General features: G+C 37.8%; 2 protein-coding genes across 6 annotated transcripts; one reads left to right on the top strand and one right to left on the bottom strand.

Annotated features, from left to right (window-relative positions):
• The first annotated feature begins 1,205 nt into the window (after positions 1-1,205).
• Positions 1,206-4,524, top strand: LOC100258324 (putative disease resistance protein At1g50180). The gene has a single exon (XM_059740293.1). The coding sequence runs from the start codon at positions 1,397-1,399 to the stop codon at positions 4,103-4,105; it is 2,709 nt and encodes a 902-aa protein (XP_059596276.1). The 5' UTR covers positions 1,206-1,396; the 3' UTR covers positions 4,106-4,524.
• A 2,055-nt stretch (positions 4,525-6,579) lies between these two features.
• Positions 6,580-11,709, bottom strand: LOC100258406 (probable galacturonosyltransferase 4). Of its 5 annotated transcripts, none has more exons than XR_785299.3 (10): positions 11,273-11,709; positions 11,139-11,176; positions 11,018-11,059; positions 10,860-10,941; positions 10,562-10,731; positions 9,762-10,033; positions 9,281-9,638; positions 8,474-9,049; positions 7,503-7,836; positions 6,580-7,231 (listed from the first exon to the last, which is right to left on the bottom strand). XR_785299.3 is itself a non-coding variant. In XM_010648724.3 (10 exons), the coding sequence occupies exons 1-9, from the start codon at positions 11,373-11,375 to the stop codon at positions 7,561-7,563; spliced, it is 1,917 nt and encodes a 638-aa protein (XP_010647026.1). In that variant the 5' UTR covers positions 11,376-11,709; the 3' UTR covers positions 6,580-7,231; positions 7,527-7,560. The 5 variants fall into 5 exon arrangements, 4 of the variants coding, with proteins under 4 accessions (XP_010647026.1, XP_059596277.1, XP_010647025.1 ...); XM_010648724.3 differs by having other exon boundaries at positions 7,527-7,836; XM_059740294.1 differs by having other exon boundaries at positions 7,527-7,836; positions 11,139-11,173; positions 11,273-11,655.
• Between the last annotated feature and the right edge of the window lie 346 nt (positions 11,710-12,055).

Raw genomic sequence — 12,055 nt, 5'->3', positions numbered from 1 at the left:
TGGAAAAAACTCAGTAACTAGTTTGTTACCAGAACAAAATTATGAGTAAAGATGAAAATATCAATAATAATGGATATATACGTATTTGGATTTTACAAATATATTAGTGGATATTTTGATATAAAATATTGGTGAGCCAAAAATTGATCAAAACTCATGAAAATGTAAGAAAAAACTTTAAGAAATGAAATTTAAAATATAATATACATTCTAAAGTTGTTTTGTTAAAGAAATTAATATATATATATATATATATATAATATGATTTACGGTATTAAATTTAATTATATCGTGTCAATCGATAAGAAATATGAATTTTCTAAGTATATACTTATTATAAAACTAAATTATTACAAATATACTAATTATGTGATTCAAATGTATCACTATGCTAAGTTAATTTACTTATGTATATTAAAAAATATACTGATTAATTATAAAAATATACTAATTTAAATTCAATGTTATACTAATTTAAAAATATGCTAAGTTAATTTATTCTTAATGAGCTATTATTACACTTGAATATCAAAATAAAATTAAATCATTAAATTAAAACTAAATTATTACAAATAAAAATATTTTTTTTAAATATTGATAATTTTATTTATGATTTTATATTTGTCTTATATTTAATTAGTATACAAAAAAAAAAAAAATATAATTAAAATTAACTTATTTATAATACTTTTATTTTAATTAATTTATAAAATATATAAAAATATACGTATAATAATCACATATATACCATAAAATATAAATAATTCTAAGCACACGCATACCACAAAATAAGTTTAGTTTATATGATAGATGACGGGTCAGGCTTAAGTCTACCTTCGACCCATATTAAAGTTTAAAATTTACATCTATTAAGTCGGATGTCATCCGTCTTTTCACTAGAAAAGATTAAAAAGGTCATTATATATAGGTTAGTTGGGTTGATTCAACATTGACCCATTAGACAAAATTAAAAAGTTTGGGCATTAGACCTTATTGTTTTTTAATCAATAATTCGAGGATTTTTTGCTTGTATCATCCGTATATTGGAAATCATTGATACATTGTTGACATATCGTTAATATTTCCGATATCTTTGTTAATAAATATATCTTACCTATATTTCGTATCTATATTTTCCTATATATGATGTATTCCGATATGCCTTGGTTATGGGGGAGAATTCTCTTTCAAAAATAATTCATTGCTATCCCTTGAAAGTTGTATACTCAATTTCTTCCCCCAGTGGTCCCTTAGAAAGGTTAGTCAGCCATTGGGCCTTATTTATTCCAAGGAAGAATCCAGGTGGGGTAAAGTTGGCTGCTGGAAGACAACCCATTAGAATTAATTGTGAACCCTTAAGGCAACTCCCAAGCAGAACCTCCCAAGAGAAAAGAAAATGGTCGAAGCAGTTGTTGCATTAGCTGTGGAAAAGCTTGGTGGTTTGCTCATAGAAGAATTTGGATATGCAGTGAGGAGGACTCATGTCCAAAGTGAAGTGGAGTGGATTGAAAGGGAATTGATTCGGATCAACTGCTTCCTAAAAGATGCGGACGCGAAGCAGAAGGGAGACGAGAGAGTGAAAACTTGGGTCAGGGATGTAAGAGATGTGGCTTACCAAGTTGAGGATGCTATCGACACTTTCATCATGATCAAATCGACCGGTCCAAGAAAGAGAGCCGGATTCATCAAAAGGTGTGTTTGCTGCTTCTCCTTCCTGTTGAATGAATTAGCACTTCAACATAAACTTGGAAAGGATATACGAGGGATCAAGGTGAAGATCTCTGATATATCCGCCAGCAGGATTACATATGGGATTGAAAATATAGGTGGTGGTGGGGAAGGGAGCAGTTATGTGTCTGAGAAGTTGCGTGAGAGGAGGCGATCCTCCCCTCGAATGGACGATCATGATGTTATTGGCTTTGATGAAGACATCAACATGCTGGTGGCACGATTGCTTGACCAGGAGACGCCCAGGCGGAGCACAATTTCTATTGTTGGCATGGGTGGTTTGGGCAAGACTACTCTAGCTAAGAAAGTTTATAATTGTAGGAGTGTCAAGAGGCGCTTTGATTTTTGCGCTTGGGTTTATGTTTCTCAAGATTACAGAGCCGGAGAACTTCTACATGAGATTGGAGAAAAGATTCTGAGGATTGAGAAAGGCAGATTGGCCATGATGAATAGACAGCACCTTGAAGAGAGGGTCTCTACGGTTTTGAGGAAGAAGAGGTATTTGATTGTCCTGGATGACATATGGGAAACTGAAGTTTGGGATGACTTGAAAACCCTCTTTCCAGATGTGATGAATGCAAGCCGGGTTCTGTTTACCACCCGGATCAGAGATGTAGCCATACATGCTGATCCCAGGAGCGCCACCCATGAATTACATTTTCTAAACCAGGCCCAGAGTTGGGAGCTGTTCCTGAAAAAGGCCTTCCCCATGGAAGATGATTCAGTCACTTGTCCTCCAGAATTGGAGAGATTGGGGACACAGATTGTTGCTAAATGTGGAGGCTTGCCACTTGCAATTGTTATCATTGGAGGGCTCCTCTCCAGAAAAGAGAAAACACCCAGTGTATGGTTAAGGGTGCTGCAGAGCATAAGCTGGCAGCTGAATAATGATTCAAGGCAATTGATGGAAATATTAGCTCTCAGTTACAATGACTTGCCATACTATTTGAAGCCATGCTTCCTTTATTTTGGTCTTTTCCCTGAAGACTTGGAGATCCCTGTTGGAAAACTAGTTTTGCTGTGGATAGCTGAGGGATTTGTTCAACAAAGGGGTGAAGAATCCATGGAAGATGTTGCAGAAGATTTTCTGGAGGAGTTGGTTGATAGAAGCATGATTCAAGTGGCAGAAAAGAGGTATAATGGGAAAATCAAAGCGTGTCGCATCCATGATCTCCTCCGAGACCTTGCAATGTCAGAGGCCAAAGAATGTAAGTTTCTTGAAATCCTTGACAGCACAAACATTGACACCTCTGTGACTACTAGAGCACGTCGAATCTCAGTCCACTCAAGTCTTGAAGAGTACATGAAATTGAGGCATCCCAATCCTCACTTCCGTTCCATGTTACACTTTTCAAGATGTGAAGAATCCCTTAGGAGAGACCAATGGAAATCACTTTTTGAGAGCCTCAAATTACTTAGGGTGCTAGATTTAGAACGTGTTCAAACTCATGCATTACCAAAAGAAATAAGAGAGTTGGTGCACCTGAGATACTTGGGGTTAAGGAGGACAGGGTTGCAAAGGTTACCGTCCTCCATTCAAAACTTCTGTAATCTGCAAACTCTAGACATACGAGCTACTAAAGTTAGCAGGCTTCCAATTCAACTCTGGAACATGCCAGGATTAAGACACCTATACTTAGAGAAGACTAGTATAGCAGGTCATCCTCCAGTTCATGTTTCTGTAATGCACCTTCAGACACTATCAACAGTATCTATTTATGGTAACCAATGGATCCCTGATTTATTGGGCAAATTAACCAACCTCCGGAAATTGGGCATTCATGGATACTTTGCTTCACAAACTGAGGCATTGTCTAGATGTCTAGTTAAATTGAGCAATCTTCAAAATTTGCAGTTGAGGGGAACTGAGCTAATTCTGGAGCCAACAATTAAGTTGCTTTTGAACCAACCCAACATTCATAAGCTGCATCTTTCTGGGCCCATAGAGAAGCTTCCTGACCCACAAGAAATCCAACCAAATCTCACCAAAATAATCCTGGAGAATTCCCTACTTGTGCAGGACATATTTGTGATATTAGGGAAATTACCCAATCTTCAGATGCTAAAATTGTTAATAAATTCCTTCTTTGGAAAGGAAATTACTTGCTCTGCCAGTGGGTTCCCTAAACTGCATGGCTTGGAACTCAGTGAGTTGGTCAACTTAGAGGAGTGGAGAGTGGATGATGGGGCAATGCCCAGCCTTCGGCATTTGATTATCGATCACTGTGACCAACTGAAGAAGATTCCAGAAGGATTTCAATATCTGACTGCTCTTCGAGAATTGTTCCTATTGAATATGCCTGACGAATTTGAAGCTAGGATTAAGGGAGATGATTGGTATAAGATTCAACACATACCATCTATTGTGATGAGATAGAGCTAGTGATGGCACAATCAGAGTGATGGAATCCTGCAACTTCTTATCTGAAAGCTGTGGTAGCCATTCAGAATATTTGTGAAGTTGAAGAAATCAGAGCCTCTCAAGGGAAGTCCTCTGCTTCCAGTTGCCTTTGAATTCAAAACATTTTGGGAGTCATGTACTTGCTCCAATTTTTTATTCTTCAGCTTGACAAACACGATGAGGGGACAGAAAAAGGTCCAATGGTGGAAGGACTTCCCATAAATTATCTGGTATTACTTACATTCCATTCTTCTCATCTTGAGTGATGGATATGTCCAATTCTGTTTCTTTTGAAAATGTTAGTGACCCCTCCAAATCAACATGTTAATCAGGAGAAATGATAATAGATGACAACAAAGTTATGTGAAAATAGAATGAATTCCATCTTTCTTCAAGAGCTTGTAACCCTGCCTTTGAACTTTGGTGCTACAAAACAAACAGGACTGAGAAATGACTTTGGTTTGGAAGTTGAAACCCCCCAAAATGATAACAATATATGGTGATGGATATTTACTGAATGCTTTCAATCAAGGTGGGGGTGGTGGCAACCAAACCAGTATGTTACATCTCATGGTGTTGATGTGGTACCACAATCAACTTGCTAGTTTCTACTACTAAGTAGCACATCTGCTCTTTACTCATAGAATCGATTCTGATCAAGCGGAAAAGGCCCTTTATTATTAGTAGGCTAACACCCTGCAATCTTTCTAAAGCGCTAATGAGCAAGAAAAGGCCCCTTACTATAGAGAGGGCATTACCACTTTAAAAAGATTGCAGTTTGCGCGACCCCTTCTTTCTCAAAGTCAAGTTTCTCAGCTTGTTAGTCAAGCTTTGAAGCCCCTACCTTTATTTATGGGATATTTGAAGAAGCACAGGTGCTTAACACCCTATACAAGAACTTGGATACAGAAATGAAGCTCAAGGACATCGCTATAACACACAAGGAACAAGCTCCCAAATATCTGAATGAATCCAAGGTCATGGTCTCAGCCTAAGATTTGTCCATCCTTTCGGTTATTTAGTTTGACTAGTATGGTTTTGATGAGGGGGTCAAAAATCATTAACTGTTTACTAGTAGAGCTGCAATGCATCATTCTTGATCTATTTGTCAGTTACTCCTCCAGGCCACATGTAAAGGGGCAGAAAAAATTCAAGATTTTTTTAATCATTCCACATCAGGGTTCTTTAGAAAACAAGAGAGTTAGTGAAGGAAGTAGCAGAGGGATAATTTGAAGAAAGTCTTAGAATAAGTCTGAGGCAAAGAAATGGAATCCATGTCAAGAAACTGACCAATCTGTATTGTTCTTCTATCATTATGCGGAAACTTCTGCTGAAAAAAGATTGATGTTCATTGGTTAATTCAAAGGAGTCAATTTGAAGGATTATTCAGTGGTTTAAAGCTGATGCTTGGATGACATCAAGCTCAAGCAAAGGATTTTGGAGAGAAATGTTGGAAAGAAATTTGGAGGACCATTTCAGAATTTAAAGCTGATGCAAGGACCACCTCTGAGTTCATCTCTGGCTGAGGAAATGTTCATTTTGTTTTTCTTCACTCGCTTTGGACCTTTCGCACATTAAACAATGCATACAATAAGCATATTCTAAAGCTAGTGAACTTGAGATTGCCTGATCAGTCACTCCTCCTAGAATTTTATTCGTAAAATGGATTATTATACGGATACAGATCAACGAGGTCAGTCACAAACTTACAATTAGAAAATGTTGGCTATTTTTCTTATCAACAAGGTCTCCATCCTCCTCAAGGACCTCCACCATCAGGTCCATCACTAAACTATTTTTCTCAAGTTTTAAAAGCTCATAAACCATTGTGGGCTCACACGACATCTGTAACCGAAGTGTCAAAGGATTTAGCTAAACAACGCATCATGGAAGGTGCCCATAATCTTATTGCCTAGGAATTCCTATGGTCAGTCAATACAAAGCCAAGACAGGGTGACCTTAGGCCAACTGTAGCCAGTATCTGCTTGTGTTTCTTCAGGGGTCTCCTTTGATGTCATTGTCCTGTTGAAAATGAAAGAAAACAAAGGGCCAATGTGCGATGAGTTCAGTGATGTTTCTCCTTCCAGGAATCATGATAATAATACTGAAAGCGGGGTCATCTTACACAGCTAAACTAGCCTGGGTAGCATAGGAATATTTAGCCGTTGTCCACTGAATATTCGTGCTTGGGAGCTGACCTTAAGCCCTGACTGGTACCCAAACAACCATAATCTGGTTGTCTAATTCTGTCAATAATGCACACATGCCTGTTGGATGCTGGGTTCCTAATCTGAAAAACCAGCTGCTTAACACAGTGATGGAAAGAGATGGGTAGTCGATCAAGGGCAGGATTATCCAAGCCAGTAAAAGATGTAACAGCAGCTTCGTCCAAATCAGTCATCCATTTCCTTCAGGACAATTCTATGGGTTTCCAAGAAGTGGGCAAGAGGTTGAATAATCACAATCAATTCATTCATCTTTCAACTAAACATGGTGATACGTACAAAAAAAAAAAAAACAAATAGGTAAAGGAGAAAACCCGTGAAGAACCAGGGATGAAAAGGTGGCGACAACTGTACCCATGCGGGTCCTGTTTCCCTTGTCCACTTCTAGCGACAGAAGCTCACGCCACCAGCAAATTTGGGGTAGGGACAGTGATGGATGTCCCTTTAGAGGTCTATGATGGGCCCCCACCATGTGCCTTTCTTTCAAACTGTAGCTGTGATGTGCAACAGCCTGTCATGCGCAAAAACCCAACACTTCCTGCCCCAACCCCATCAACTATCCTTTTCCAACACCAATCCTAGCTTTCCTTTTAACCCATCCACACCCACTCTTTAATATTTTCATAAATTGGGTAAGTTCTGGTAGGTAAGGTCTTGTACGTTCTTAGCTAAAGGGAAGGAACAACAAAAGAAACTTGTGAGCAAGGGTCCACCAAGTATTTTTCCCTTCTACCACCAGCTGTCGGTGGGCTAAAATATATCAAACTTCAGAGAATCAGGAAAAACATAAAAGTAAAACAAGTAGCAGATTGTACAGCTATAGCCCAGGTGGATGTTCAGTTGAAGAAGGTTTGTTCAAGCATTGCAGTGAACTCATCTGTAGACCAACAAGTGAAGAAACTATCATTTACGTGACGTTGAGAAAAAATGAAATATGGTTTCATTGATTTATAGCAAAAAATGTGGCTTCCAATCATTTACAAATGAAACTGCACTTTCGCAGGTCTGTAAAAAGGATGCCAAGAAATAAATATATCATGAAATGTGTTATCAAAATTAGAATAAAAAACATATACAATAAGAATTAAACTCAAGCTCTTGATTTGGAAGAAAATAAAGCCTACAAAATAAAATAAACTCATGCAGACCTGTTAAAAGATATATTGACATACAAAGTGTTGGGGGATATTTAACATTTGGAAATACTCATGGGTTGATGTTGCAGTCTCGCAGATACTCGTTATCAAAATCGGCGAATTTTGCCCAGTAGTTTCGGAACTTTGGCATGCCTATCTCAAGCCATGGTTTCAAGTTACCATTGTAGTGTATGACAGCTGCTCGTTCAATTTCTCTACGGTTTACACTAGGGTTGTAGCCAAGGCCCAGGACATGCCAAGACCGATCTATGGGGAAAGTGCGCTTCCAAAATGTTATGAGCCCAGGAGGTAAAGTTCCCAATTTCCACAATTGTCTGTCATGATTCTGCACAAAAAGAAGTTCATTTCAGGATTTTAAAAATATGCAAGAACAGTTCCACTTGAAGTTTCATGCATGGTCTGACATTATTCTGCACAAAGGAAGTTCATTTCAGAATTATAGACATGACAGAACACTTCCATTTAGATTTTTCATGCATTCCACTAAGTCCTAATATCTGTATGACAATTGAATTCCCATCCCTAGCTTTGAAACCAAAAGTTGAACTCAAAGTATGGTTTCAATTACACACCCAACATGTCTGCTCAAGTGCCATGTAGATCAGTTTCAATTATAATAGTCATAATCCAGTGGTTTTAGTCACTTTTAGACTGAGTATGCTTCTATGTTTCCAATGGACCAATATGCTAACGTGTTATAAGAAAAGTTATCTTATGTTTAATTAGCTCAAGACATAGCTCACAATAAACACAAAATCAGCACAGCTGATCTCAAATGGTTGGGACTTTGGATGTATCAAGTGCTAGTGCTATTTCCGTACCAATGCTATGTCCTCTCAGTCTTCATGTCTATACTTTGCTTTTGAGGATTTAGGGTTTTATGCAGTGCCAACCAAATACAAATAATCCGGTCAAATTAGAGTCATATCTACCCAAACAAAATTTAAGACTGCATCGCTTACCAGTTTCTGCCATGTGTGGTACACCTCTGTGATATGTTGCTTCTTCCACTGGTCCAAATCAAAGATATTCATTCCATATGCCCATCCACAAGCATGGGAATCAAAATTCTTTGAAATGAGAGGATTTGAGAAGTTGAGATAACGATCAAATCGATGGAAGCTTTCTCCACAAGTCTCAACTGCACCATTAACATTCCCTTTCAGATCAATTGACCAAAGGCCGGTGAGATCCTTCTGCACAACTATATCATCATCCAAGAACAGCACTTTGTTGAGCTTTGGGAAGATCTCTGGCAGGTAAAAGCGGAGATGGTTTAGGATAGATAAGTACTTTGGGTTCCGGAACTTCAAATTTGAATCAGAATTAGAACGATGACCCTTGAAGTAGTAATCTATCATGGATGGAGAACCCAACTGCTTGAGAACTGGACTATAACTTGAATTTAACCATGTAAATTCATCGATATTCTGAACCTGAATGGTGGCTTTGCCTGGTGGATTTGCAAGAAACCACATCCTCATTGCTGCATAATTGAGTCTATCAGAAACAATATGGAAAACATGCTTTGAAGGGTCCTGCAATGGATAGCACACACTATTAACATAAAAGGCTTTTGATGTTTACAAAAAGCAAGAAGAAAGCTTTAATTCTCAAAGTCAAAACCTTACTAATGTTCCATTTATTAAAAGAGAAAATAGAGTATTGCAATCCAAAACCAACTATAATAATTTTCTTTTACTTTCCTCACTCTTACCCTGCAACCAGAATGAGCACAAGGTAACATCTGTGTGGGTGAAAGGAATTACCTTTGCATTGGAAACAGTTGAGTTCACAACAACTGCCGCAGCTAATATGTTATCCGAGAATAGTGCATAGTGGAATAGCCTGGGGTCTTCTAATTTATCTTGATTTGGGAATTGCTGCTGAGCAGAATCCAAGTTATAGTACTCAGTTGAAAGGCGTAAAGGAAGACAGTGAAGACCTTTAGGAAGTGTTTTTGCAGTTAACTGAGTCAAATACATGGTCTGTTTCTTGTGCACTCGAAGCTGCTCTTCTGCTGAGTGAAGGATAGCTCGGAGCTTCTTTACCACAGCAGCACAGTCATCTTGGATTTGCTTGCCTTTGGCCAATGTTTGCTCCATTCCCTTCAATTTTTCATAGGCACTGAATTTGAAACAAAGAAGCATAACCACAAATTAGATACGGAATCACAAACATTACATAAGGATGTCAACAATAAAACATTTAAATAGAAGACGGGTGGAGAAAGAAAAGAAGAAAACTTACTTCTTGGGAAGCTCAGAGTCCTTGGTTGCATCCCCAAGTGCTCGTTGAACTTCCTTCATCCGCGCTCGAAGCTCCCTGATAAAGTGGGCATTGTTTCGTGTAGCTGAAAGGGAAAGGAATACCTTTGCCCTGATGAGCTGATCCTTAAGTTGCTGGACCCGAGCATCTAGTATAACTGTTTGGTCAATTGGTTTCTCGTTTCTAGTCTTCACAGGTTCTTTATGATCACCTTTGCCAGAGGTTTGAGCAGATTGTTGCCCATGTTCTGTTTCCTGGAGCAAGAAAGAGAAGATAAGAGAAAATATTAGTTTCGCTTGTTAAAATCAGGTTAGCTTGTCATTTGCAAAAAGCAGGTAACTTTTAACAAAGTCTCTTAATCATGGAGTAACAGTTATTGACAATTGCAAGTGACTTCAGAAATTTTAATGGCAGAACCTAAGTTGTTCGGGGTCATGAGAGAAGTAGACGTCTACATAAGGTAATTTCAAGGGATTGTTTAAATGAATTATGTCAAGCGTGCTCAGAAAGATTAATTTTTCCTGGCCAGCAATGATGTATATCTAGATAACAGAGAATTCCATATCTTATTGAAAAGAAGTCTAACTAACTGAAATTGGTATTCAAAAAGGTAAGACTCTACCAGAATTGATATCATAATAAAAACCCCAAATCAGCAGCACATAAAATTAAAACCTTAAAAGAGAGAAGTGAACTTGCAATTGATAAAAGGTTTAAACTTGAGTAACCCAGCCAAAAAAAAGGGGGGGAAAAGAAAGAAAAAGGGAAGAGAAATAATTTACCGAATTTTGAGAGGCATTGTGAGATGTGAGCTCAGATCCCCTCTGCAGGTTGTCATCCTTTCCATCCGTCACCTGTCGTATGGGGTTTTCTCTTTGAGATCTGTCTCCTTCTTCATATGTTGTAGACAACACTCTAGTTTTATGCTCCACCGATCCCCCCAATTGCAAATCTGGTTCGAAAAAGTATAAGAATTACGCCTTTTATCTATTTCACCAATTTTTCTCAGAAAAAGAAGAATTTTACAAATCCACAGAACTTTAATTAATTAATAGAAATAAAATAAAATAAAAGAATTACCCGCAGCGGATTCATCGACATCCAGCGAATCATTATCGGAATAAACGATTCCGATTGGCTCTTTAAGTGTCGTGGAGGACTCCTGCGCATCCAAACCAAGATGTTAGAACTCAGAAAATGCAGAAAAACAACAACTTCTGAAGGAGAAAAGTAATAACCTGGGGAAGGAGATTTAGTTTGGCGTCGACGCCGCCCAGAGTCTGAAAAACAAAAGTATAGGTAAAAAACCTTAGAGCAAGGCAACAAAAGATGGAAATTTAATGGAGGAAATTGACTTACAAGAGCTGTAACATCCTCATCGAACTCGTCTGCAGCTGCTGCACAAAATCGAAAACAACCAAAAATAAATAAATAAATAAAAAGAAAAAAAAATATAAGATGAGGGGGAATGGGATTACGGGATGGAAACTCACAGAAGGAAGTCTTGAAGCTTCTCCCGAGTGTATCAGTATAAAGAACAATCGGAGAAAGAACCGTAACCAAGAGCAAGAACAACACTGTTTTCCTCTTAATCATCTCTTTTCCTCGTAGCTTTCCTCCTCTACCTCTAGAATGATTGTCCCATGCGGCAGAGTGTGTGGCGTTTGTTGAATGTACTACGTAAGATCTACAGGCCCAGGCGTCGCCGCAGTCACCGCCGGAAACCTAGTTTGTGAAGACCACAGAGGAGAAAGTGGGAAAGGAGAGGATTTTTAAGAATGTAATGAAGCAGAAGAAGAAATCTGCATTTCAATTTTATTAGAGCAAAATTCACTTCTTTTTCTGGAATCCTTTTTACCTCTCTATCCTCAGTCCCCACCAGGTACAGATACAAAGAGAGAGAGAGAGAGAGAGAGAGAAAGACACCTATTCCCAAAGGGTGCTTTTTTGTTGTGTTTTTACTTTTTAGGATTAATTAATAATATTTTTTGATAATTAAAACGACACGTAAGGTCAAAGGCTCAACGCGTGATTGATGGCTCTCTCGCCACTTCACCCAGGTCCGATTCCACTGCTTCCTTCTCCAACCTTTTTTTTTTTTTTAAAATAAAATAAAATTATTTTTAATATTTTGTATTTATTAATAAAAATAATAAAAGGCGGGGTAATTAGTATTAATCTTATGTTTAGAAATAATGGTTAAAATACAAGTAAGGAAAATAATTATAATATTTTGATTTTTATTTATTTAATTGTGAAATAAAAGTAGGGTAAAG

The sequence above is a fragment of the Vitis vinifera genome, chromosome 10 (genome assembly GCF_030704535.1).
Source record: "Vitis vinifera cultivar Pinot Noir 40024 chromosome 10, ASM3070453v1".
In the NCBI taxonomy this organism is placed as follows: domain Eukaryota; kingdom Viridiplantae; phylum Streptophyta; class Magnoliopsida; order Vitales; family Vitaceae; genus Vitis; species Vitis vinifera.
The sequence above is the reverse complement of the archived record's forward strand: the minus strand, read 5'-3'. Positions and strand labels throughout refer to the sequence as shown.

What these genes read in the sequence shown, in the direction of transcription:
- LOC100258324 (XM_059740293.1), top strand. Translation starts at nt 1,397, where the DNA reads ATGGTCGAAGCAGTTGTTGCATTAGCTGTGGAAAAGCTTGGTGGTTTG.
- LOC100258406 (XM_010648724.3), bottom strand. Translation starts at nt 11,375, where the DNA reads ATGATTAAGAGGAAAACAGTGTTGTTCTTGCTCTTGGTTACGGTTCTT. An exon ending in ATGAGGATGTTACAGCTCTT is followed by an intron (nt 11,060 to 11,138) that starts GTAAGTCAATTT and finishes TTTGTTTTTCAG; the next exon opens with ACTCTGGGCGGCGTCGACGC. An exon ending in GACTCTGAGCTTCCCAAGAA is followed by an intron (nt 9,639 to 9,761) that starts GTAAGTTTTCTT and finishes TTTCAAATTCAG; the next exon opens with TGCCTATGAAAAATTGAAGG.